Source organism: Triturus cristatus, chromosome 7, assembly GCF_964204655.1.
Source record: "Triturus cristatus chromosome 7, aTriCri1.1, whole genome shotgun sequence".
Classification (NCBI taxonomy): domain Eukaryota; kingdom Metazoa; phylum Chordata; class Amphibia; order Caudata; family Salamandridae; genus Triturus; species Triturus cristatus.
This window is the reverse complement of record NC_140590.1, coordinates 1,603,130,096-1,603,157,558: the sequence shown is the minus strand read 5'-3', so window position 1 is coordinate 1,603,157,558 and position 27,463 is coordinate 1,603,130,096. Positions and strand designations below refer to the sequence as shown.

General features: G+C 49.2%; 1 protein-coding gene across 1 annotated transcript in view; it reads left to right on the top strand.

The window, feature by feature from the left end:
- SYCP2 (synaptonemal complex protein 2) overlaps positions 1–27,463 on the top strand; it is a 4,998,961-nt gene that overhangs the window by 2,107,917 nt on the left and 2,863,581 nt on the right. Inside the window, exons 21-22 of the mRNA XM_085615168.1 lie at positions 14,782–14,857; positions 15,014–15,068. Coding sequence (XP_085471294.1) covers positions 14,782–14,857; positions 15,014–15,068 — 131 coding nt within the window. The remainder of the gene's footprint in view (positions 1–14,781; positions 14,858–15,013; positions 15,069–27,463) is intronic.

The window sequence follows — 27,463 nt, the reverse complement described above, 5'->3', positions numbered from 1 at the left end:
GGCCACAAATCCAAAGCGTGCTGAATAGCCTCTTTTGCCAATTCAAATGCAATCTGATGTTGCTCTCCCCATTCAAATGCATTTTTCTTTTATGTAACTGTGTAGAAAGGGGCCAAAATCTGACTCAAGTGAGGGATGTGCTGTCTCCAAAAACCAAACTAACCAATGAACCTCTGGGCTTCCTTTCTGTTTCGGGGCACTGCAAATTCTCTGATCTTATGTTTCACGTGAGGCACCACCTTTCTGTGTCCCTGATGCCACTGAATACCCAAAAACTTCACACTTTGAGAGGGTCCTTGTAATTTGGTGGGATTTATCTCCCATCCCTTGCTCTGCAAATGCTCCACAATCCTGTCTAACTGACTCTGCACTTGTTCTTGTGTCTCTCCCTGTATCATCACGTCATCAATGTAATGACAAAGCTGTACTCCAGGAATAACTGACACCTCATCTAAATGCTCTGCCTCCAGCCGGTGACAGATCGTGGGACTATGTTATTACCCTTGTGGTAAATTGTTAAATGTCATTTGTCTACCATCCCATGAGAAACTGAACTGCTCTTGACATTCAGGGGCAATTGGTATTGAAAAGAAAGCATTGGCAATGTCAACAGTCGCATACCAAGTCCCAGGGTGCTTCTGTATTTTCTCAATTAAAGTAACAGTGTCTGGGACAGCAGCAGTCAAAGGTGGTGTATGCTTGTTCAATTCATGATAATCAACTGTCATGCGCCAAGTATTGTCACTTTTGCGCACAGGCCACACAGGGCTATTCCAAGCGGTAGTAATTGGGGTCACCACCCCTGCCTCTATCAAGTCCTGTATGGTTGCACTGATTTCCTCATGCCCACCTGGAATTCTATACTGTTTCAAATGAGTTACCTTTGTAGCCTGGGGCACCTTCACTGGGGAAATCTTCAAGTGACCCACCCTTACAGCGCCAATTGAAATGTACTTCTTTGATCCAAATTGATAGTATCCATCCTCCAAATACAAAGTAATTCCCTTCAAAATATAAATTCCAATAATATATTCAGAGAGGGGCACAATCAATGCAGTGTATTCTCTTTTTGGTATTCTGCCTATTTTCATTTGAACCTTTGTTTGCAGTGCTGGTGTCGCTTTACCACCTAAGCCTGTGATTGTGAAATACTGTCCTTTAAACTTTCCAGGATTTCCATATATCAAAGTGGCCTCCGCTCCGGTATCTACTAGGGCTCGGGTTTTCTGAACATTACGATGTTTCCAATGAATTTCTATGTCAACATAAGGTCTATTGTCTTTGCGAGTCCATCTCTGTACCGGAGCTTGACCTATTTCCCAATCTGCCTTGTATCTGTCAACCTTTGCCCAGGACAAATCCGGGTACAATCTTTCATAGCCTCGAGGGAGGAATTCCTCCTCCCTCCGGTTCTCAGTGAGCCATTCGCTTTCTAAGTCTCTCCCCTCCTTCCTGCTAGAGCGGGCAGGTCTCTCCCCCTCCTTCTCCTGTTCCCCGTCCTCTCCCTCATCTGACTGTCTTTGCGTTTTATTTTGTTTATTCACTCTCCTGCTTCCTTCCTTCTTGTCCAAACCTCTTTTCCGGTACATTTCCCACAGACTTTTAGTCTCTATTCCATCTATCTTTTCTTTCTCCACACCATCTTTTAACAGAGCCATAAACATATCTGAAAGAAACACGTTAGTTAGATTCCTCACCTTAGAATATCCCCAGGCGTCAGACTGGATCCGGAAGATTTTTCGTCAGCAATACACCTTGCGCGTCGCTAGGCGTCGTCTGCGGCTCCGCGTCCGTCGTCGGCGTCGTGCGCCGGAATGACGTCGTCGGAGTACTTAGACGCCGCCCTCGCGCGCTGACGTCAGTTCTTCTTTTTTCCGCGCCAGTAAGCGCAGATCCGGGAGAGCTACCCCTTTAGTCAATTTTTGACTAACTTTTTGATCCTTTTTGATCCTGTCTATCGACACCGGTGCCGGTAGGATGCCTGGGTTTAAAGCCTGTACGGACTGTAGCCGATTGATGTCGGTTACGGACCATCACCGCCGGTGCCTGTACTGTTTGGGCCTCGACCACGACGCGGAGTCGTGCTCGGACTGTAAGGCCCTGACCTCGAAGGCTAGACGGGAGCGGTCCCGTAAGCTTCTCGAGATTCGCCACTCGGCTCCGCGCGTCTCTCGATCCCGGTCCAGGAGGAGGTCCAAGGATCGGTCGCGGAGCCGCAGCCGACGTCACCATCGGTCGTCGGGATCAAAGTCTTCGGGTAAGTCGAAGCATTTCAAGAAGTCCAAGAGACGTCATCGCTCTTCGGACTCCCCTCGCCGGTCGCGCGACTCGGTCGAGGGTCAGGGTGGTTCCACCCCCGCGGCTCCGGCGGAGCCGCAGGCGCCGCGTCCGTCCCCATACCCTCCGGTCCCTGGGACTAACGCGACGCCGGCGGAAGTCAGTGCCTTCCTCTCGGCCATGAGGAACCTGGCTCCGCCGTCGGCGCCCGCTGGTGCGCCTTCGGGCCCCGCGGACCCGACTGGGTTGCCTTGCCAGCCGGCGGCTCCGGCCCCGGCGCCGTTGACGGCTCCGGCCTCGACGCCGCAAGCGCCCGAGGGACCCGTTCTCGAGTCCCCGTCGACGCCGGTCAACCTTGTCACTCCTCCACCGGCGTCGACTCCGGTTCCACCCCCGACGCCGACGTCGACTCCGCTCGACGCCGTGCCCCAGTTTAGTCCCGGTCCGGGTTCGGCGCCGGTCCGGCGTCGATGGACGCCGAGATCGACGCCGCTAGAGACACATTTTGTCTACCGCCCGGCTCCGTTACTTTCTCCTCTACACCAGGAGTCGGATGATGGGGACTACTGGGAGGGATCCGAGGATCCTATGGCCCATCAGGCCCAACTGTCCCAGGACTGGGCAGATGAACTGGGGGAGGCCAGTGGTCTGGATACCTCGCCAGACACTGGGTTCATCTCTCCTCCGACTGTGGCTTCGGAGGAGGGAGCTGCTTTCTCCGTGGTGCTGCGCAAGGCAGCCGCAGCCCTTGGGCTCGAGCTACCTGCCGTGGCTGTGAGGACGAACGTCCTCACTGAGGTGCTTCAGTCCACAGCAAGCTCCACTGAGCCTCTGCTGCCGTTCAATGAAGCCCTCACTGACGTTCTCCAGGGCACCTGGTCCAAGCCCTCCACAGTTCCTCCTGTGGACAGGAACGTTGCCAGGCGCCACCGCCCTGCTCCGGGCGACCCCAGTTTTCTGTCCCAACACCCTACCCCTGAGAGCCTGGTTATCCAGGCCTCCACCTCCCAATCCTCTTTCCCGACCGCCCCGCCGGACCGGGATTCCAAGAGACTGGAGCAGTTTGGCAAGAAACTGTTCTCATCCCTTAGTTTGGGCCTGCGGTCTTTGAACACCGCTTGTCTCTTGGACCGTTATTCCCACTCTCTGTGGGATGCGGTGGAGGACGCGCTGCCCCTGTGTCCGGAGGAGGTCCGGACACGACTTACCCAGGCTCTGGCCGATGGGAGGGATACCGCGCGACATGCCATACGTTGTGGGCTTGACACCACGGACTCGCTGGGTAGGGCCATTTCCACCACTGTGGCGCTTCGACGTCACGCCTGGCTGCGGTCCACGTCGTTTTCCGGCGATGTCCAGAGCACTCTCATGGACATGCCGTTTGATGGCACTCGCCTGTTTGGCGAGAAGGCGGACAGTGCGCTGAACCGCTTTAAGGACTCCCGGGCTACGGCCAAGTCCTTGGGCCTCTCGGCCCCGCGGTCGCAATCTTCCGCTTTTCGCCCCTTTCGTGGTCAAGGAAGGGGTGCCTCCTCACGTGCGCCTAGCCACCAGCCGCAGAACCAACCTGCGCGCGGTCGCGGACGTGGTTTCCGCCGAGGCGGATCTGGAGGACGACGAGGTCAGCCCACATCCACCCCGGCAGCATCCGCCTCAAAGCCTTCCTAGTCCGAGCTTTCAGGCCCATTCCACGCCAGTGGGCGGCAGAGTTCGCCATCACCTGCTCCACTGGCGGTCCATCACATCAGACAGGTGGGTGCTGCAAATCGTCCGAAGGGGCTACTCCCTCCCCTTCGAGACGACCCCTCCAGCCATGCCACCGCAGCACCACCGTATCTCGGGGGATCATTTGCATCTTCTCCACGAGGAGGTTTCCGCCCTCTTGGCCAAGGGGGCCGTCGAGCGCGTTCCGAGCCCAGAAGTAGGTCGTGGTTGTTATTCCCACTACTTTCTGGTTCCCAAGAAGGGCAAAGGGGGCCTCCGCCCTATCTTGGACCTTCGGAACGTCAATGCCTTCCTCCGGAAGGAAAGGTTCAAGATGTTGACTTTGGCTCAGGTTCTAGCTGCCCTAGACCCCGGAGACTGGATGGTAGCGTTGGACTTGCAGGACGCTTATTTCCACATCCCCGTCCTGCCGGCCCACCGGCGTTACCTGCGGTTCACGGTGGGCCCAGAGCACTTTCAGTTTACCGTGCTCCCCTTCGGCCTCACCAGTGCCCCTCGGGTGTTCACGAAGGTGATGGCGGTGGTCGCAGCTCATCTGCGCAGATCAGGGGTTCCAGTCTTCCCCTATCTCGACGACTGGTTGTTGAAGGCGGGCTCGCCCCAGACAGTCGTCTCCCACCTCCAGACTACGGCGGATCTCCTGCATTTGCTGGGGTTTTCCATCAACGTGCCGAAGTCACACCTGAGTCCCTCTCAGAAGCTCCTCTTCATCGGAGCGGTTCTCGATTCGGCGCAGTTCCGGGTCTATCCACCGGAACAGCGGGTCCGGGATATACAGGCCCTGATTCCCATCTTTCGGCCTCTATCCTGGGTTTCGGTCAGGCTAGTGTTGCGGCTTCTGGGGCTGATGGCCTCCTGCATCCTACTAGTGCATCACGCCAGGCGGCGCATGCGGGCTCTGCAGTGGGACCTGAAGTTTCAGTGGGCCCAGCATCACGGCAACCTGTCCGACCATGTCTTGATCTCGGAGGGCACTGCACAGCAGTTGCAGTGGTGGCTCACGGACCGCGATTGGGTCATGGGCAGGAGCCTCTCCCTTCCCCAACCGGAGCATGTCGTAGTGACGGATGCGTCCCTCCTGGGATGGGGTGGCCATATGGGAGAGGCGGAGATCAGAGGCCTCTGGTGCAGGTGTTCACGGACAACACCACCGCCATGTGGTATTGCAACAAACAGGGCGGGTGGGGTCGTGGACCCTTTGTCAGGAGGCTCTGCGCCTCTGGACGTGGCTGGAACACCAGGGCGTCACCCTAGTGGTTCAACATCTGGCGGGCTCTCTGAACGCCAGAGCGGACGAACTCAGCCGCCGGTGCATGATGGATCACGAATGGCGTCTGAACTCCGAAGTGGCGCAAGGTCTCTTTCAGCAGTGGGGAGAGCCTTGGTTAGATCTATTCGCCACCGAAGAGAACGCGCAATGTCAGCAGTTCTGCGCGTTGGAATTTCCAAGGCGGCACTCGCTCGGCGACGCTTTTCGTCACGAGTGGAGTTGCGGTCTGTTGTACGCCTTTCTGCCTCTACCACTTCTGCCCAGAGTGCTGAAGAAGATCAGGCACGACCAGGCCCAAGTCATCTTGGTGGCTCCGGATTGGGCACGAAGGTACTGGTATCCCGAGCTACTCAGTATGTTGACCGATCCTCCGATACGTCTGCCCCTTCGGGAGGATCTTCTGTCGCAGCAGCAGGGGACGGTCCTCCACCCGAACCTGTCCAGCCTCCACCTCCATGCGTGGAGATTGAGCGGCGGCAGTTGATGCCATTTGACTTGCCTCCTGAAGTCTATGATATCATTCTGGCAGCCAGGCGTCCCTCCACAAAGACGGTATACGCCTGCCGGTGGAACAAATTTGTGGCATGGTGCACAGCAAAGGCTGTGGATCCCCTCTCCGCCCCTCTTTCTGAGGTTCTCCTCTTTCTTCTTTCTTTGGCCCGGCAGGGCTCTGCCCTGGGCACCTTGAAAGGTTATCTTACTGCCATCTCTGCCTTCTTGCGGCTTTCTGATCAGCCTTCTCTTTTCAAGTCCCCTGTGGTTACACGCTTTTTAAAAGGCATTACTCACATGTTCCCTCCTGTCCCTTTTGTGATGCCTCAGTGGGACTTGAATTTTGTTCTCACATTTCTAATGTGCGCTCCCTTTGAGCCTCTTCATAATTGTCCTCTTCGTCTGCTGACGCTTAAGACTGCTTTTCTGGTAGCCATCACCTCGGCTAGACGGGTGAGGGAGCTCCAGGCCTTATCATCAAAGCCTCCTGTTCTCTCTGTTCATCCAGACAAGGTTGTCCTTCGGCCTCGTCCCTCCTTTCTTCCGAAAGTGGTGACCCCCTTTCATCTTGGGCAGTCTGTCACCTTGCCCACCTTCTTTCCGCTTCCGCATCCTTCCAAAGAGGAAGAGAGGCTCCACCGTCTGGACCCAAAACGTGCGCTCTCCTTTTATCTGGACTGCACAAAGCAGTTCCGGGTGGACGACCAACTTTTCGTTGGATACGTGGGTGCTAAGAAGGGGAAAGCTGTGCACAAACGGACCATCTCTCGGTGGGTCGTTTTGTGCATCAAACTTTGTTATTCCTTGGCAAAAAAGGACCCTCCTGTTGGGCTGCGCGCCCATTCTACTCGGGCCACAGCGGCTACTACTGCTTTGGGACGGGGTGTCCCTTTGCAGGACATCTGTCAGGCGGCAACGTGGGCTTCGCTACACACGTTTGCCAGGCATTATTGCCTTGACAGCCAAGTCCTGAGGGATGGCTTCTTTGGCCGTTCTGTCCTCCAGGACTTTCTGGTGTGATCTTGGTTCGCAGACCCACCACCGGGGATGGTATTGCGTGGGTATCTATTCTAAGGTGAGGAATCTAACTAACGTGTTTCTTTCAGATGAACGAGTTACTTACCTTCGGTAACGATGTATCTGTAAGAAACATTAGTTAGTTAGATTCCTCACCGACCCACCCATCCTCCAGGTTCTGCGAACTGACATCTAGGGTTAAGGCTATCCCTTTCAGGGCCCTAGAATTTTTTGGCACCAGTGTCGGTATCTTGCATGGCTCTGCGTTCCTGGCGCGGAAGGCTATGTACAAGAACTGACATCAGCGCGCGAGTACTCCGACGACGTCATTCCGGCGCACGACGCCGACGACGGACGCGGAGCCGCAGACGACGCCTAGCGACTCGCAAGGGGTATTGCTGACGAAAAATCTTCCGGATCCAGTCTGACGCCTGGGGATATTCTAAGGTGAGGAATCTAACTAACTAATGTTTCTTACAGATACATCGTTACCGAAGGTAAGTAACTCGTTCGACAGGTTAACATGGTAGAGGTATTTGTGGCTTCAACAAACTATTTCTCTAATTTCTCACATTCACTTTGCAACTGAACATATTTTTATTGCATGAGACGATAAGCATTTAAAAGGATCCAACCTCTTCTTCCTAATGTAGAGAGTTCCTCTCCCTTTTTCACAGGCACTTTTTGCAAACACGCAAGCACTTGCGCTGGCTCAGTGTCAGCTAAACACACACTCCAATTCTCACTCAAACCAGCTCAATTAGCCCACTCATGAGCTAACGCACTATATGGGACTACCTCCCATCCAGGAATTTCAATTGGTATCTGAGAATCTGCTTTTGATTTCCTAGAAAACATATTTATTCACCTTTAAAAATTCAACGCTCGAATCCTGCGAGAATGACGCCAAGATGTAATGAATATGCTTTTCACTAAAAGAACACACCCTAACCCAACACTCCCCAAAGGCAAGGCAGACCCAGCACTTCCTTAAGGCGAGGTAAGAAAACAAACCCAAATGTAGGTAAAGTAACACATACACAAGTTTATTAATGCAACATTTTAAAAAGACAGGCCGAATATATCAATCATGGCAGACTCAAAGAAACTGTTGATTAATGCAATGTTCAAAAAGGTAAGCTAAATATATAAGTAAATGCAGATTCTCAAATGTCAAGTGAATGGTTAAAGGAACAATTGAAATAGAATGCAATATATACAGATGGCAAAGAGTAGAAAATATATACAATAGAGACAGAGAGAGAGAGAGAGAGAGAGAGACAGAGAGAGAGTGGTTAGGAACACCTCACCAACTGATTCTGCAACATCCTTGCTCGCTCTTTAGCTGGGGAAGCCCTTTCAACAGCCCAGGGAGGAGTGTCAGTCAGGATTCAAGTTCCGCCAGCATTCCATAGCAATACGTCTATTCTGTGGTGAACTTCCACCTGCCTTACGAAAGCTTCCCAGCTTTAATACCATTATTCAATATGGGACGAAGCTTCTAGAAAACCCTGCCTCTTTATCATTGGAAAAAACCTTGCTTGCTGGTACCAGTCTGCATCGAGGCCAAGACAGTGGCTGGCCAAGCCCCTGTATTTTGACTCTGAGACAGAGTTGTACATTCCACAGATAATATCCAGTTCACTCTGGTCAGTGAGGTGCGAAAAACAAGTGAGGAGCAGAAAGACCTTGAATATGAATTGCAAGCACTGCTGTGTAGTCAGACATGAGGCCATGTCAAAGCCAATAGTAAGAACTCATAATTCTGTGCACCCAGAAGTAAGGCAAAGTCAGAAAGCAAGATGACATGAGACCATGTCAAAGCCAATAGTCAAAGTCAGAAAACAAGATGACATGAAGCCATGTTAAAGCCAATAGTAAGAACTTATAATATAATAATATAAATGTACTGTTCTACTCCGTGACAGCTCTCACTAAAAGACAGCAAGATTATAAGACAGAAGAGAAGCAGGCATATGCAGGACCATCCTACATGAAGGCTAGGGTAAAATAACACACTAAAGTCAGTTAAAATGATGGTAGTTGGGGGTCATCATAGGGTGCCAAACCACAAGAGCTCCTCTTTTATTACACTCATCCCTGGTGGACAAGTGGGAGAGCCTTGTTCTGCTGCTGGTCCACTGTTGCTGTTGTCTGTCGTTCTACTTGTGCCCGTTTTTCTGTCTTTTTGTTATTGTCTGTTTTTCTGTCTTTTTCTTATTGTGCCTTTTAATTGTCCTTTTCTGTTTGTTTTGCCTGTTGTTAGCTTTTTGCCTGTTCCTTTGCTGTTGTTGTGTCCTACGTACCCTTTTTTGCTTCCCTTTCCCACCGCTGGTGCCCCCGCTGCCCCTCGCCCCCTGCCGGTTTCCGCTCCCACCTCCCAGCTGCGCTTCCCTACCCCTTCCCTATTTATTGCTGGCCGCTGCGTGGTGAAGGCGCCCCAAAGGCAAGCCCGACTGCGCCCGCCCGAGACCCGACCACGAGCAGCGCCAGGGACCCAGGTTCTCCGACCAACCACAGCTACGACTCAGCTGTCCTTCACGCACTCAACTCTGGAAGAATCAACAAACTGCCAGCTGTCTACGCCAAACACCACCCATGACCAGTTCTCCTGCCGACAATCCTTCACCATTCTCCACGGCCACCACACTCACGCCTGATGCCAGCACCCCTGAAGCCCTGAGGTGCATCCTCCTCAATGTGTGCTCCTTGAATAGACATGAGATAGTGATCTGGGAACTCCTCAACACCCTCTCGAAAGACGTCGCCTTCTTCACGGAAACCTGGACAAATGCCACTTCCGTCCCTAACATCGCCACTACCATTCCCGACGGATAGAAGATCCAGAGGACGGACCGCCCCAACCGCCCAGGAGGAGGACTCACATCGCACTCAAGAGCTCTCTCTGACTCTCCACCTCCAGCACGATCGACTCCCCATCCACCACTGAACACCTCTATTTCCAGATCCAGACCAGACCCAAAAAGACCCTACGCGGCACCCTCGCCTAAAACTTTGTTTTCCACTACCATCGCCGATCTTATCGCGACCCCGTACCATCACCTCCATGGACTACATACTCATCGGAGACCTCAACTTCCACCTCGACAACCTCAGCCACTCCAACTCTGCCACCCTCCTGAGCAACCTTGCCAACCTTGGACTGAAACAGCTCGTCACCACCCCCACCCACAAGGCCGGACACACTCTTGACTCCATCTTCGCTGAAGAGAACAACATCCACTTCAGCCACACCACCCACCCCCCCTGGACTGACCACCACTATGTACATTTCTCTTTCAACAATGCCACCGCTCACAAACCCACAGCACGCCCACCGTGAAGGAAATGGAGCAAGGTCACAGAGGAGCACCTTAACTCCAACCTCCCCCACGATTCCCCTCCCGCCTCGACCGACGCCAACTCTGCAGCCAAAGTACTACACCGGTGGATCATCAACTGCGCAGACAAGCATGCCACCCTCCGCAACCCAGACATACAGCGCCCCATGAAGGCCACCTGGTTCACCACCAACATCCAAGAATCCAGACGTACCTGCAGTTTTCTCGAGAAGTGATGGAGGAACAGCAAAACCACTGAAGACCAGACCACCTTCAAGAATGACATGACAGAATACCACCAACTCATCAGATTCAGAAGGACCTTCATCTGGAGCAAAATCCTCACCAACTCCAGCAACTCAAAGGAACTCTTCAGCATCACCCAGGAATTCACCAAAGCCACCAGCGAAGCCACAGACGTCACACGCTCCCATGTCCTCTGCAACAAGCTTGGATCCTACTTACATCTGAAAATCAAGGCCCTCTACGACAACTTCTGCAAACAGACTCCAAAAACGACTCCTTCAGCAAACCCACTAGTGAAGCCACAGACGTCACACCCTCCCTGGTCCTCTGCAACAAGCTCGACTCCTACTTACATCTGAAAATCAAGGCCCTCTACGACAACTTCAGCAAACAGACTCCAGAAACCACTCCTTCCCCCAGAAACGACAGCAGCCTACCATCGCCCCTGCCCGCCACACATCTCCCACAGAGCCGCCGCCGCCATAGCACCAGAGCTACGACGCACCATCAACTCCACCTTTGAATTCGCCACATTCCCTGATGACAGGAAATGTGCAGAAGTCAAGCCCCTCCTCAAGAAACCCTCTGCAGACCTGACGGACCTGAAAAACTACTGACCCATCTCTCTACTTCCCTTTGCGGTAAAGTCTCTGATAAGATCGTCAACGCCCAGCTGACTAACTTCATTAAGGAGAATGCCATCCTCGACCCTTCCCAATCGGGATTCCGCAGCAACCACAGCACCGAGATCACCCACCTCAACCAAGGCCACACCACGGCCCCCATCCTACTAGACCTATCCACAGCCTTCGACACCGTCTCTCACCGCACTCTCACAGCCAGACTCCACGATGCCGGCATACTCGACTGGCTCCGCTCCTTCCTTGTCAGCAGAACCCAAACGATCAGACTCCCGCCCTTCCTCTCTGAACCCACAGAGATCAACTGCGGAGTACCCCAAGGATCATCACTCAGTCCCACGCTCTTCAACATCTACATGACTCCTTCGCCACCATCGTCAGAAAGCATAGTATCCTACGCCGACAACACCCAGCTCATGCTCTCCCTCACGAAGGAACCCTACGCCACCAGACTCAGCTTCCAGGAAGGAATGAAAGACGTTGCATCCTGGATGAGCAGCAGCTGTCTGAAGCTCAACTAGAGGAAGACAGAAATCCTTGTCCTCGGACCGCCACCCTCAGCTTGGGACAACACCTGGTGGGCCACCGCCCTCGTCAACCTCCCCACCCCCATGGACCACGCCCTGAACCTCAGCATCATACTCAACTCCTCCCTCACCATGAGCCGCCAGATCAACGCCGTCATCTCTACCTGCTTCAACACCCTCCCCATCCTTCGCAAGACCTTCAAATGGATCCTCCCCGAATCTAGAAAGACCGTCACCCACACACTCATAAAAAGCAGACTGGACTACGGAAACGCCCTCTACGTTGGAATCAACAAATCCCTGCTACGCAAACTCCAGACCATCCAGAACACTGCAGCCACTCGTGCTCGTCAGCCCATGACATGAACATATCACCAACCATCTGCAAGACCTCCACTGGCCCCCTGTTAAGAAGAGAGTAACTTTCAAGCTACTCACCCACGCCTACTAATCCCTCCACAACACCGGACCCAAATACCTCAACGAAAGAGTCTCGTTCGAAGCTCCCAAGAGAAACCTCCGCTGTGCCTACCTCGCCCTCGCAGAAACCCCACACTTCTGCAGAACCAGAGCAGGTGGAAGAGCTTTCTCCTACATTGCGGCAAAGGCCTAGAACAAGCTCCCAATCAACCTCAGATGCTCCTCCACTCTGCACACCTTCAGGACTCAAGACCTGGCTCTTCGGCTGACTCTGGGCTGCCCTCCCCGCCTCCCCTCCCAGGGCCTTGAGACCCTCACGGGTGAGTAGCGCCCTTCACAATTCCCTGATTGATTAATATGTGATCAAAGAATTTCAGTTTGGTTTTGTAGAATTCACATTTCTCTGGGTAAGGGTGGATCCTGCCTCAGCGAGTAGCTGGCTTATTTGTGGCGTGCAGTATCACATGCTTCATGTGTGGCTCGCAACACCAGGATATTATCGCTAAAGTTCAATGCGTTTGGTTTTGTGGTTTTGGCTGGATGACTCGGCGAATGATGTCTTGGAAGAACTGAGCTGCTGAGGCGATGCCGAAGTTTAATCATTTATATTGGAAAAGGCCGAGGTGCGTGGGGAATGTTGTGATGTACCAGCATCTTTCATCAAGTTTTTTTTTGAGGTACCCTTCGGTCAGATCAAGCTTGGAAACAAGTTTGGCTCCATTCAATTTTGTGACCATATCTGCGATGTCGGGCTGGAGTGTCGCTCTCGCTCTATCGCTTTGTTTGGTTGATGCATGTTGACACAGATCCATACGTCTCCTTTTTTGTCTTGCTATAATACCATAACTATTGACGAGATCTATGGGGTGGGGCCTTTGGAGGCTTCAATGATGTCTAATTTCAGCAGGTTTTCGATTTTTTTCTTCACTGCTTCCTGGAGATGGAATCAACTCGATTTATGGTCAGGTTTCTTACTTGCACATTTGCTTTCCTTTGCACTTTTTTGTGTCCTAATTTTTCTTTCACTGGGGGCGCTGAAGGGCTTTTGGGGTTTAACCTGCTTGCATAGGTGGATGCACTTAGCTCTTCGGCTGCCGGGCATGGTGGCTGCTGAGGCGCACTCAGCTTTCAGCTGTTGGGTGGCACAGTGCCTTATAGGGTGTGCTCGATTTCTCTGTAACCACGGTTGCAGGACACTTTCAGGGTTGCGCTGGCAGTGGATGCAGTCATAGCTCGCAGTGTGGGCGGCGGGCGTGGGGAGTCACGTGGGGGGAAGGGGATTGCGTTTGCGTGAGGGAGTGCGCATAATTAAAAAAAATAACTTACCTTGCCACCGGGTCCCGCGTCTTTGCTCCTGCAGTGCAGTGTTGTGATTGGAAGGCACCCAGACTCCCCTGACCAATCACAACTCTGTAATTCAGCATTGTGATTGCTTTTGGGCATCCTGTTTTGACGCTCAACCAGGAAATGGAGGCCTTGGCATGTTCGCCACGCAGGCTGTAATGCAGCCTGCATGGAGAATGGGGAAAGTGCGCATGAATGGTTTGGGCGGCCGAGAGGGCCGTTCAAACAGTCATTGCGCACTTAGGGGTGGGCAAACCACTCCTTTCCTGCTCTGAGAGCAGCAGCCCACCCTCCCGCAAAGCAGCACAAACATAAAATGATAATAACTGAAAGATATTATCATTTTATGTTTCTGCTTCTCGCACTGCTTGAAAGCGGTGGGGCGATGCTCCTCTGCCATAGCGGAGGAGCTGGCACTGGGCAGCTGGCGGGCAGTGGCACTGGGCTAAGGCCAGCTGGGAGGGGAAACAACTATTATAACGCAGTCATTACACGCACTACATTTACAATGCAGCCATTACAACGCAACAGCCTTTACATAGCATGTGATTAAAACGCAGCCATTACAACGCATGTCACTACAACACATGCCATTGCAACGCATTATAAGGTAAGTAATGGGGAATAGTAATTTTTAACCCTACACTATCCAACACGTACCTTACTGTTGCACTCACTGGAGTGGGAATAGTAATGTTTACCCCTACACCATCCAACACTTACCCTACTGTTGCACTCACTGGAGTGGGAATAGTAATTTTTACCTCTACACTAGTCAACACTTACCCTACTGTTGCCCTAAAAGTATTATGTGTTGTAATGGCATGCCTTGTAATTGAATGTGTTGTAAATGTAGTTTCTAAAAATGCGTTGTGATGGCATGCGTTTTAAAATCATGCGTTGTAATGGATGTTGCGATGTAAAAAACACGTTGTAAAGGCATACTTTATAAATGTTTGCATTGTAACGTGTCGTATTCACTGGGAGGGTTTGCCTTACCGCTGGAGTTGTAGTTTCTGGGTACAGCGTCCCACCAATGTGTGGTTCTACATCTATTGTCTTTAAGTCTTCGTCGCCACCTGTAGGGTCAGCCAGAAGAACTACTCCGACACAGTAGGAGTGAGAATCGGAGCTCTTTATTTTCCTCCTGCCTAACATGTTGCCTCGCACAAAACAGAAACCTATCCTACTTGCCCCCAACCATCTATGTCAGCTCACCTGCTTACCCGAAGGGCAAGTCACTTCCTGCCCTAAACCTTGAAGTTCCTTGTATTTGGTCTTCGTGCCCGACTCTACATATAAGGGCGGAACTTAAGAACTTTGGCATATGTGTAGGCTTCATTTTCTGTTACATTCTGCTCTAAAATAATGCTAATGTAAATTTTTGCCCTCTTAGAATGTATCATATGAAACATATATATATATATCACACACACATATAACCAATTAGCAGGATACTTAATACCTTTGTTTTTTTCTAGCGTATATCTGCTGCAGAAGTTGCAGAAATGCTACAAAATGAAGAAGAGGACATGCCCTGTCAGAAAGGAAGGTTCGGTTAGTTAGCACTTAATGATTTTTCAATTATTACAAACATGCTTTTGCAATGTTATTAGTTTCATCAACAACTTATTCCTTTTTAAATACAAACCACAGTGATATTATTTACTTTAATGGATATTAACATAGCTCTTATTTAATACTTTCTTTTAGGTGAGAAAACAAATGTGGTGCCTGATTCACAGCCTCGAAGAAGGGATATACCTTTGTATGTTGAGTGATAAGTAAACGTCACCCAATATTTGTTATTTATTGATGTAGCGAAAATGTGCTCACACTGTTCAAATGATTCTAAACAGATTATTTAATGTTTTCTTTAAATGTGGCTATACAAATAATATTCCACATAAACATTACCTGAGAAAAGGTTAGCTAGATTGGTGCATGTCAGGAGGAGTTACGCACACCTTTAATCCTGACATTGGATATGATTTAGATCTCTGTCCCTTTTCAATAGCAGATGTAGCTCTGTATATCAATTATTGCTTGATCTCTCATATTAATGGATACTTCTCCTCCTATGACCCTCTTTCAGGCTTCAAACCAGAAATGGGAAATGTACTATGTCGATTCACCTAGGTGGTGGTGCGTGATGCTCCAGCCAATCAGGCGCAAGGCATGAACTGAAATGATAAAGGATATCTGTAGGGGTTCGACTGACGCTAGTCCTATAATATTTTGAGAAAGTCAAACTTTTCCTATCATTTACTAGGAGGCTTATTTACTATTCTAACTCCAGTCCTGCAATATTTGGGGAAAAGTCAAAAATTCTCCAAGGGGTAATAATAGTAAGCTTATGATTGCGGAGTACTTCACGCTTAAGAAGATAGGACAAAAGTGTACGTTTACCTTTGTGAAATATGCCCTAGGATTTTCAGAAAAGGGAAAATAAAGCAGGGTACAAGGGCTCAGGGTCTAAGTTCAATTTAAAATCTAAAACATACCCAAGAAACCACTTTCCAGAGAGGCAGAGATCCCTTAGAGGCGCCAAAATTAGAAGTAAAGAATCAATTTTTCTTCTTGCACGGGTTTGGCAGAAACACAAGAAACAAGCAGTGGACAAGCCAATAGTTCTCGCCTTTCAGAGGCTTTATCTGACCTTTTGGCTTTGCCACTCCTTGTTTATCTCTGAATAGCACTGATAAAAAAAATGCTTTGTTGTGATGCTGTTCAGCATCAGCAATAAAAGCCAAAAAAGCAGCCCAAAGTGATGATGTGTGATTAAGATGCTACAGTGTGTTTTTTTGATTTACCATTCTAAAATGGCAGCTGCATATTTTGGATCAGTAAATTAAAGAAAAAAAGTTTTGAAGGTATAGCGAAAGGAGTACCTTAGGATCAAATTACAGCTTTCAGTCCAGCCATAAAACAAAATAAAAATAATAAACAGAACATGACAAAAGAGAGAGCAGCTGTGGATGAGTACTGATTGAAGCAGTAAATACTGCTGAATTGCAAGAGCAGCAGGAAGCCAAGAAGGTTGAGAGAGCAACGGAGGAGCTAGGTGTGGATGGTTACAAAAGCCTTAAAAAAGCAGAGGGGAACACAGAGCGGGGAGAAATAAACAAGGTTGAGACGGGGTAACAACAAAGGACGTCGGGGTTGGGGATGTGAGGGTGGAGCAACACCGGGGGGGGGGCAAAAAAAGATATGCATACCCATGGAGTACTAAAAGAAAAAGAAAAAGTAGTTCCCTGATCAGCATCTGATTAATCTATTCAAAAGGATGTTATAGAATCCATGCTGTAGATGAGGGACAGACACAAAAAGAAGGAGGAAAGCCATCAGATAGGAAGCAAGCTAATAAACTTGAAAAGGAAGCCAACCAGTGGGGGTTGACACAAAGCCTACACTAACTACTGGACTAACTACTGGTATTGCACACAATAGGTCCTTAACAACAGGCAGCTCAAGCTGTCTTTAAACAAGGCTCAAATTCTAAGGAGCAGTATTGCGATTCCTCAGCAGAACCATTGTTTGTTTCGAGAAAATAGATTCCAAATTGATCTACCCTGTTCCCGAAGCTTGTTTTTCAACAATTGTGAGCTTCTCGTAGGTATTTCTTGCCATTATTAATATTCAGAAGTCAGGACTCCAACAAGCCAAGCCCTTTGGGGTTGCTGATTCTCCCTTCATGCTCTTGAGCCAGCTCTAGATCAATTTTTTTTTGTGTCCTCATTCTGCAAATTCTCCTGCTGGTAATGCTCTTTTCCCAGTTGCCAGAGCATGGGACAGAGTCTTCCACCCAAGAAGAATGCTGTTTCCTCTTCCAACCCTTCACCAATGTGCCCGTAGCAGAAAGGGAACCGGGACCGACAGCAGTTTTGGCTTAATCTGGAGTGTTGGCTCCATTCAACCAACATTGCCCAAACTTTATCCTGACTTCTGGGGTCGCAGGCCATGTCCACCTGACTTGTGGAGATTATATTTTTAACACAGTCAGAAGAACAGGGGGGACTTCCAGATTTCCAAGACCTGCAGATCTCCCGTCTCCCCAGAAGGATCGCATAAAAAATAAATCTAGAGATAACAGTGTTCGTTCGCGTGGAACAGCCCTGATGAAGCCCAAAAAATATAAGATTGGGGCTTACTTTAACTTGCTGAACCGTTACTTCAGTCATAAACTTACACAACTCAGTCCAGTAACCTGTAATCTTGGAGCATGTCATAAACATATGCATATCATCCACCAAAGGGTGCATACATCTTGGGCATGCGTACTGGATTCCTGTAAGTTTTAATAGCTTGGCTGGAGACCAATAGACTCTGTGTGTGGTAAAAATATAGTTATGCTTAAGAAAAGCAGGTTTCACAACCGCTCGAAGAATTTAAAAAGAGTCAACCCAAACCTCTTTAACAGTTTCACCCACTAATTCTTCAGCCCAAAGCTTTGAGATATCCATGTCTATGTCATCATTCACCTCTAACAGGGCCTGATAACACAGAGAAACTTCCTATTTGATAGGGCCTGTTCTCATCAACTGGTCTAGCCAGGAGTGCTCTACCTCCTCTACCCAAACCTGCCTTGCCCACCAGGAGGAGACTTGGTAGTATTTAAATCTGGTTAGTTGATCCCTGGAGCAATGACTCAGGACTTCCCAGCTAACCAAAGTTGAGGCAGATTTGAGATCCCCCCATCAAGACAACCCTGCAGATTTTAAAGGCAGACTAAGCTGGTCTCTCAAGCACTCAGGGGTTCCCGGAGAATCCCGAATCGAAGCCCAGGAAGAGTAATAGGGGACTCCGAGTTTTTCTCCGAAAAAACACCCGGGTTCTTAAGGCCCCCTGCAAGATCTTCAGCCTCTTTTTTTTACTTCGGCTCTCCGTATTTAAAAAGAAAATGACTCTGCCCATCCCTCAGAACACTTAACATAGCCCCAAAGAGTAATCCTAAGGGAGACCTGTGCACTTTATTTAACAGCATACAAAAGTTCCTAAAATGAAATACATAGCAATATACCATAAGATCGGGAAGGGCCAGTCACCCCCCCCCCACCCCTCTCCAGCCTCCTCCTCACCTTTTTCCAGGATATCCTTGATCCCTGGAGGACCAAATAGCTTCCCCTGTAATTTAGCTACCTCTCCTTTATCAAAAGGAAGGGTATGGAATTAAAAAGAAAAGTGATCTTAGGAAGGTCAATCATTTTAATCAGGTTCACCCTACCATATATGTTTAAAGGTAGATTTGCCCACCTTACCAAGAGCTTCCCAATCTCTTGACTTGCTTTCTTCCAATTAACTCTAGGGACATCATCCAACTTCTGCATTATTATAATGCCCAAATAACGCATTTGAGACTTAGCCCCCGGGCTTTGCCTAGGCTGGTTCCACTGCATAATTTCAGTCTTCCCTCTATTTACCTTATAGCCTGATATCTTCCCAAAAGAGTCCGCCTTAGCCATTAAGTTTGGAATAGCCACCTCTGGATTAATAGTATAGAGTATAAAATCATCCGCGTACAACGCCAGCTTTGCCACCAGCCCCGCAAATTTAAACGGCAGAATAGTAGAATCTGCTCTAATCAGGGAGGCAAATGGCTCTATATAAAGATTTAATAGATGCAGAGACAAGGGACACCCCTGCCTGGTATCCCGTATAATATTAAACCAGTCTGATAGCTCCCCATTGACCAAAACCCTGGCTCTAGGCAGATGGTGCAAATTTTGGACAGCCCTTACTATGTTCTGCGGGAACCCAAAGATCTTTAAAGCATCCACAGGTAGGGCCAATAGACTTGGTCGAACGCCTTTGCGGCGTCTACGGCTACTGGTGTTACAGGTAAGTTCTGAGCTTCTGCCAAGTCCACAACCCCAAGCATCCAAAAAGTAAGTTCATTGAGTTGCCTCCCGGAAATAAAACCTCTTTGGTCCTGATGGATAACCCATTTGATGACCTGGGCGACCCTAGAGGCCAATATCCTGAGAAAACCTTATAATCAGAATTCAAAAGCGATATTGGCCTACATGAGTCCACTACCAGAGGGTCTTTATTTGGTTTCAAGATTAACGTTACCATGGCATCAGCCCAAGACAGCTGAGCTTTGTCCCCTTCCAGAAATTTAGCGTTAAATAAGCCTTTCAGTACAGGTAAAATGATATCAAGGAGTTTGGAGTAAATCTCAACCTGGAGGCCATCAGAGCCCTGTCCTTTTACTGATCTGTAGCTGGACCTCATCCTCAGTTATCTCAGCCTTTAGAAACCTCTTTTGCTCATCGTTTAAACTCGGAAGTTCAATCTACCCCAACCAGGCCTCTACGCTCTCCCTCCCCAGCGAAATATCACCCTTATATAACCTACTCATGTACTTACGAGCCTCTATGCCTATATCCAAATCGGTGTCTAGTAATGCTCCTGTTTCAGCATCCCTTAGCTTTCGGATTAGATTTCTAGATTTGTCGGTTTTTACTTTCCAAGCAAGAAGCGAACTTCTCCTCTCTCCATATGAGAAATGCTGCAACTTGCTAACCTTCCACCTATCTAGTAACCTTTTATCAAGTTGCCCTTGATATTCCGCCAGGAGATGTTCTAACTCTATGCCAAGAAAAGAAACTCTACTGGAGCCTGCCAATGATGCCTTTTGGAGGTCACGTTCCTTACACTTGATCTTTTTAATTTCTTCCTCATCTTGACGTTTCATAGCCTGCCTCTTTCACATTATTATAGAACTACTCATTGCCCTTAGAAAAGCTTTGAAGGCATACCAGGTAACTTAAATTCTAGCTGAACCCATATCAGCTTGGAAAAAGACAGAAGCCTCCTCTCTTATACTTAAAACCACCCCTTCATCTAACAATACAGTCCTATCTAGGGTCCACCTTTTACCACAGGGTTTGTAGTGATGCCTAAGGGACAGGAGAACCGCCGATTTGTCTGAAAGAATAGCGGGCAGATGTTTAACCTCATCAACCAATGCTAATAACTCCTGGTCTACCAAGAAATAGTCTATGCGGGAGTGGTGACCATATTTTTTGCTGTAAAAAGTAAAATCCCTAGTCTCTCCCATTTTACTCCGCCAAATATCTACCAGATTGAGCTCCTGGAACATGGTCTTCACCACTGCCAATGTTTTAGGGGGACTAACATATTTAACTTTAGAAGTTCTATCCAAGTCCTTATTTTGCACTATATTAACCTCTCCTCCGATTATTGCAGGGGCAGTAGCCTGTAAGAGGCATAATTTGAGCTTAATTAAAGCATCTGGAGCATCATCATTCGGGCCATATTGATTAGCACTGTATCATCAAGTTAGCAACCAACCATCTGCCGGAGGAATCCGATTCATATCTTTCTAACTTTATGCCTAAATTGTTTTGAATAATGACCGCCACACCTCTTGAGTTGCCTCTCTGGTCCAAACAGACTGCTTCCTGAACCCAACCCAACTTTTTAAAAGGGGACCTACACTCCTCCCGTTCCAAGTGAGTTTCCTGGAGCAAGATAACACTAGCCTCGCTATTCTTGAGGAATTCGGAAACCCGGGCCAACTTCTTCCTGGATCTCAAACCATTCACATTCCAGGATATAAAATAAACCAGGTTTAATCTACTCATCTTTGAGTCTCGGCATCCGGCTCCCATAGACCCACCTTAACCTATCCTCATAGTCGGCTACCCCCCTAGAAAGGGTCAAAAGACCCACCAAAACTAAGATCATAGGGGCATATGACAGAACAAGGACAATTTTTTCTATTTTTCCCCCATGCTCCCACCACCCAGTGCACCCCACCACCCACCCACCTTGGGGATCCCCCTTCCCATCCCTAGGCGAAGTGATCGCCTTTTGCGACCCCCCGAGCTTGGGGAGGGAATCCAGAATACAAAGAAAGAAAGTAATTAGTACGAGAAAAGGAAAGCGTGACTGAGGGTCAAAGTTATATCAATGCATAGATGTATCCTCTGCTCCACTATTCTGACCCTTCCATTTGCGCAAAAAAGGAGTCCACCCCTTCTGGGTCTCTGATATTATACATTTTGTTCTGCCACATTATTCCCAGCATTCAAGGGAACTTCATCTGTACCTGGGCCCCCTTACTGCGTAGATCATTAATTTTTGTGACCAGCTCCCATTGCCTCTGCGCTGTTCTCTTACCGACATCCGATCATATTTGATAGCTAAAGTCTCCAAACTTCAGAAAGCATTCCTTCAGGGCACATCACACCACTAACTCCTTAACCAAATAAGAGAGGAAGTTTATCAATATTTTCCTTGGTGTCTTCCTCGCGGGGTTTAGCCTGAACGGGTCTCTATGCACCCTTTGAATTTCCCTATCCCAATCAATTTCAAGCCTATCCTGAAGCAAGTCTTCCCCCAGAAGCTTACAAATAAAGGCTTGGATGTCATTATTTTAAGAATTATCAGGAATATTAAGGAGTCTCACATTATTGCGCCTAGCATGTAATTCAAGCCTCTCCAGGTCCTCTTGCAACAATATATTTTGGGTTTTGATATCTACAATATCACTAGTATTCTCAGGCAAGGCAGCTGACTGAGACTTTACATCTCCTTCCAAAACTGAGGTGCGTTGGGCAATTCCGTCTATTTTCTCGTCGAGTATCCCATATTTTTCTTGGATAACCTTTTGATTATGTTCAGAAATCTCAAATTTAACCAGGATATCCCGCCTCAAAGTAAGGAAGAGATTCTCTACCTGATTTCCTGAGGAAGACTCCTCTAGGGGGTGATGATCTGACCCAGGGTTCAAACCTTTATCCTGTATCAAGCTAGGACTGTTACCCACAGCCCCTTTACCCATTATACCTTCCTGGGTTACTTGTGCTTCAGCGTCGTCTAGATTTTCTGCCAATAGGGAAAAGCAATTTTCCAACGACAGCGGTTCAGCCTGGGGTAGCAACTCCACAGCCTTACTTTCCACCCCCTCTGTGGAAACAGCAACCTGCTCCATGATTTTAAAATAGGACCTAAGGGAAGGGGAGGCTTAGGAGATAAGCACCCTTCCTTTGGCCCACACCTCTTGGTTCTCACAGTCCTTCTAGTCACTTTTTTAACAGGGGATACTGCCAGGGGCTCTCTGGCTATAGAGTCCTTTACTCTCCCAGCAACACTTTTCCTCTCAGGCGCTGAGCGTAAAAGATACCTGTTCCTTACAGATGGAATTTGCGCCTCTCTAGCAACGGGGAGCTTGGTAACGTTCCCCCCCCCCCTGTAAAAGCCTGTGTGGGAACTTCTCAAATACTTTCGCCCCCCAACCTCCTCATTCACCAAACTCATAGGGGGAGAGAGTACCTGAGAGGAGAGGTCGTGTTCCATCCACCCCTTCTTTACCGGAGCCTTGCTCCTCGAATACTGCCGCTATTGCTGTAGCTGTCTCTCCAGGCACACTCAGCTTCGAAACAACTTGACTTGCTGCTGGACGCCTGCTAGCTGCATTGCTGTGTCTGCTGTGCTTTGCCTCCAGATACTCTGATCTCGTGCAGACTGTGCTGACTCTGCCCCTCCTGGACCTGAACCCGGCCAACGCCCTCACCGCACGGAGTCTCCGCAGTGATACTGCCGCCCAACACCAATTCCCCTGTAGGGCAGAGCCAGTTACCGTATCCGTGCCCATATGCACCTCTGGGGTGGAACAAATTGCCAGATTTAATAGCGCTCGCCTCCAATCCTCACCACCGCGATCCAATCATTACTTCAAATTTTGCGCTTCACCCTTTCCCTGAGGGTTGAAATCCCTCACTCCTTCGCTCGGGAGCTCCCGCGACCAGTGTCAACCCACCATGTTCCCTGTCACGTGATGTGGGCTACCCATTCTGGGATCCAGCTCTAGATCTGACAAACCTCTTTCTTCTCCTTCATGTTGCATTGTTAATGCTGAGTGTGGCACAAGTGTACCTCACTCTCAAGCAATCTAAGAAACTGATCACTCTGTCTTCAGTTCTCATGGCCTACAGGTGCAGATTTACAATTTATGGGAATTAACAAAAATTCAAATTTTTGCTGGATATTTCTGACTGAAGAGTCATCACCTCTAGAATATTCCCTGGCACCTGATTGGGTCCGGACTAATTTTCAGCATAGCCCCACTGCGTTGGGGTTTTGTGGCTTTTTGTACACTCAAGTCCACCCCGGGTGATGACTGGAGCATCCCACGCATGCAGATATCAGTTCCTTTTTTTCTGCGCCGTCGTACTTTGATCCAAAGGTAGCTCCTAACTTTTTTTCAGCAGTTGTTAGTGTGAGAAAGTGCCCTCTTTCTACATGGTAGCCCCCACTTTTTGATGAACTCCTGATGTGCTTTGACTGTGTGTGCCCTGGGCTCCTGACAATCAGGTACCCAGGGCCTATGTTCTTTCTCTAAACCTGCATTGGAAACAAAACCCAATTGGCATCTCTGGCCACAGGTCAGCCCCTGGTAAATGGTACCACAGGTACCCAGGGCCCTGTGACCAGGGAAGACCTCTAAGGGCTGCAGCACTTATTGTGCCACCTTTAGAGGCCGTGTCCCATTACACTCACACACTGCCTTTGCAGGCTGCGTGTTTTGGTGCAGAACAAAATGAAGAGTCAACATGGCACACATTCCTGTGTGCCATTCCCACAACCCACTGCCCTGGCATAGATTAGTCACCCCTCTAGCTGGGTGCCCTGTACCAGTGGTGAGGGTACAGGTGCATGAGCCCTGTACCCCTACAGTGTCTAAGTCCATTCTTAGACATTGTAAGTGCAATGCTGCCATTAAGAGTATATGGTCCTGGGAGTTTGTCATTACGAACTCCACAGCACCATAATGGCTACAATGAAAACTGAAAAGTTTGGTATCAAACTTCTCAGCACATTAAACCGACCTACCACTAGTGTCCAGGCTGAGTGGCTGCTTTCAGCTGCCACCACCAGACATGTTTCTGGACCCCTGGGTCGAGAGCCTGCTGCTCTTGGGGGGCGTGAAAAAATGCCCATCCTGGGATGAGGTGCCAAGCCTCCTCCCCCAGGATGGGCAGGGTCCACGAAGGGGAAGCTTTGATGGCTTGCTGCCTTTGTGAGCTTCCCCAGGCCACTTGCTGCTTTCAGCAACTGGTCCTCACTGGTTCTGACGCGCACTTTGGGCAGGAGAAACGGTGGTAAAAACAAGTGAGGAAGAGAGGTGTGCCCACCTCTGCTAACTCCACCCCTCAGGTGGGGGAGGAGAGGTGAAGCACAACTCTCAGTCCTCGCCATCTTGTAGATGGGGGGACCCAGCCAACCAGGGAACGGCTTATGTCCCCCTCCCACTGGAGGGTGGCATAATAGGGGGTGTACCCACCACAGGGAAGGGACCCATTGGTCCCAACCTTTTACCTACCTGTAATGCCCCCAAATCTAGTATTTAGGGGCACCCCTGAACCTTGCTTCCTCAGACAAGAAACCAAAAGAAGAAGAAGAACCGAACAGCTGAGCCGAAGCTAACAAGAGGAGGACGGCACTGATTTGCCCCCAGCCCTACTGACCTGTCCCTACCTTGAACCTGCTCCAGCCAAATCCCGGTGTGTCCTGCAGCCAACAACCTCAAGAAACCCAGAGGACCTGCCTGCCTTCCATCCCAAAGACTCTGTCTCCCGTGAACACCGGATTTGTTCAACGACAGACTCCAGCTCCGCAAGGATCCGGGGTCTGCACCCGATGCCTACGGCCCAAGTTTGAGTAGCCCAACACCAAGAGGAGGTCACCCTGGTGATCCTGACCTGAGGTCCAGTGACCCCTGACCTGCCTGAAGCCTCCAGTTGACGCCTGCAGCCTCAAACGGGAAGGTCCCCCAATAGCGACCAGGAGCTGGTAAGAAGATCTGACCCTAAAAGGCACCCCTGCACCTGACGCCCCACGGCCTAGGGTGGCCCAACCGTCGGCGCCTAACCAACCCTCAATATCCCAACTTGCCTCTCCAAGTGGTGGTCACACCCAGAACACCTTCGTCCTCAAGCCTGCCGTGTTATGCAAACCGAAGACTCCTCTTTGGAAGCTACAGGGCTTCCGACGCCAAAACAGCACTCTGCACCCGACCTCTCCAAGTGGTGGTCACACCCAGAAGTCCTTCGTCCCCAAGCCTGCCGTGCTTTTGCAAACCGAAGACTCCCCTTTGAAAGCTACAGGGCTTCCGACGCCAAAACAGCACTCTGCACCCAGTGCCCCAGTGTGCCGCTGAGGGTGCATCTTTTGCGCTGGCCTAAACCCCCATTTGCCCTGAGCTTAAGTTCAGGAGCTTTGCTCCCACAACCCAGTGGCCTGCTCGTCAGCAGCCACCAGCTGAAGGCCCCCTTTCCCCCATTGGATAACACTGGGCCTCAGTACTCTTTACCCGGCCGCCATAGTGCCGCTCAGGGTGGAACAAGAGTGCATCCTTGACCCTGGGGGACCCCTGAGTCTGACCCCACAATACCAACTCCCACAATAAAGTACTTACCTTTGAAACTCTAACACTATTTTCCTTCATAGGATAACATTGACTGTTTTTCTATGAAAACTTTCTAAGTGTGGAGTTGGCAAATCAATGAAAACCTTTTACAACTGTACTAAATAACAAAAACGCTTTTACTTACCTATTTACAGGAAATGTCCCAGTGTAGTATCCAGGTATACTACACTGTGTAAGAAAAGTAATCGGAAAGTAATGTACTGGTCATTTTACTAAAAAGCCCATTCAAAGTATATGTACTGTGTTTCCAAAGCATTGCATTTCTCAGAAACAGTACTGTAAATCAAATCAAAGTGCAATCCAAACTGTGTTACAACTGCAGTACCACTGTAAAGTATTTATTGCTTACCTGTGCCAGGCTTGCCTGGTTCTAGAAAATAAAATAACTAAAAGAATATTTTTATACAAAACAATTCAGTCTTTGAATGTGTGAAATCATTTGCTGACGGAGTGTGTACAACAAATGCTTAACACTGTCCTCTGATAAAGCCTTACTGCTCAACCACACTACCACAAATAGAGAGTAAGGTGCTATCTACTTTACCTCTGCCTACCTTTTGGGTTCCACTGGACTCTGTGCACACTATACCTCACTTTGGAATAGTATATACAGAGCCAGCTTCCTACAGATAGGTTTTTCTCTCCAGTTTGCAAGGGAATAAGTAGTATGTTCCCGCTCAAAACTACAGGGTTTAAGCCTTCTAGAGACTGTTGCAAAGAAATGTCTGTGACAGATCCCCAAAGTGTGTCTTTGGTGTTTGGGGATAGACCATGACTCCACATCGTGTGAGGAGTGTGCCCTACTTCTCCTGAAGGCGATCTGAGAGTGCAAAGTCATTCTGTATGTCGCCAATCACAGTGTCATCACGTAAGGGTCGGTCCTGCTCGAAGTCAAGCACATGGACATGGGCCTGTTTCTGTTCTCAGGGCAGATCCTGCAACAGGTCATAGTCATGGTCCAAGTCTTCGGGTAAGCCGAAGTCCAAGAAGAAACAAAAGAAGTCCAAGCGGGCCTCGTCCCAGCCTTACCACGCTGTCTCAGAAGCTGCAAGGATGTTCAGGTAGTCCACAGTCTCGCTCTGGGTTTCCTACCTAGGAGTTGATTCCACAGCTGATTCTGATGCACTCGAAATTCTCAGGTCCTTCAGTGGCACTACAACAGATTGAGGTACTTAAGGAGGCTATGCTCCATATCTTTGACACCCTACCGGCTCACGCTGGTGCATCTTTGGGCACCATAGGTTCATGGAGTCCGCCAGTCATGTTTCCGCAGGCAGGTCTGACTTCAGCACCATTTGTACCTCCTGAACCCTCTTCAAATTACCCTCTTCAAGCTCAACTCTGCCTTCAGAGCTAATTCCTTGCTCAGCATCACGTTCAAACCATGTCGATGCCGCAGGAGGACGTCAATCCAATAATTATGTCCCCCTACAAATCAAATCCGTCTTGACCTTGGCCATAGCCATTCTCGACCTCAGTCCCTAAACGCCCATCCCTCGTATATTCTGACTGTGATAAGAGAGCACATCTACCTTGTAGTTGTTCCCCTCAGTGGTGCACCACTGAGTTCATATCAGATTGTGACCTGAGCCAAATAGCTTTTGGTGATATTGATGAAGATGAATTCTCCCCACAGTATGATGATAACAATTTTTATATGTACGTACGAGAGTCCAGTGGGTTGGATTCCCCCCCCTGAAACT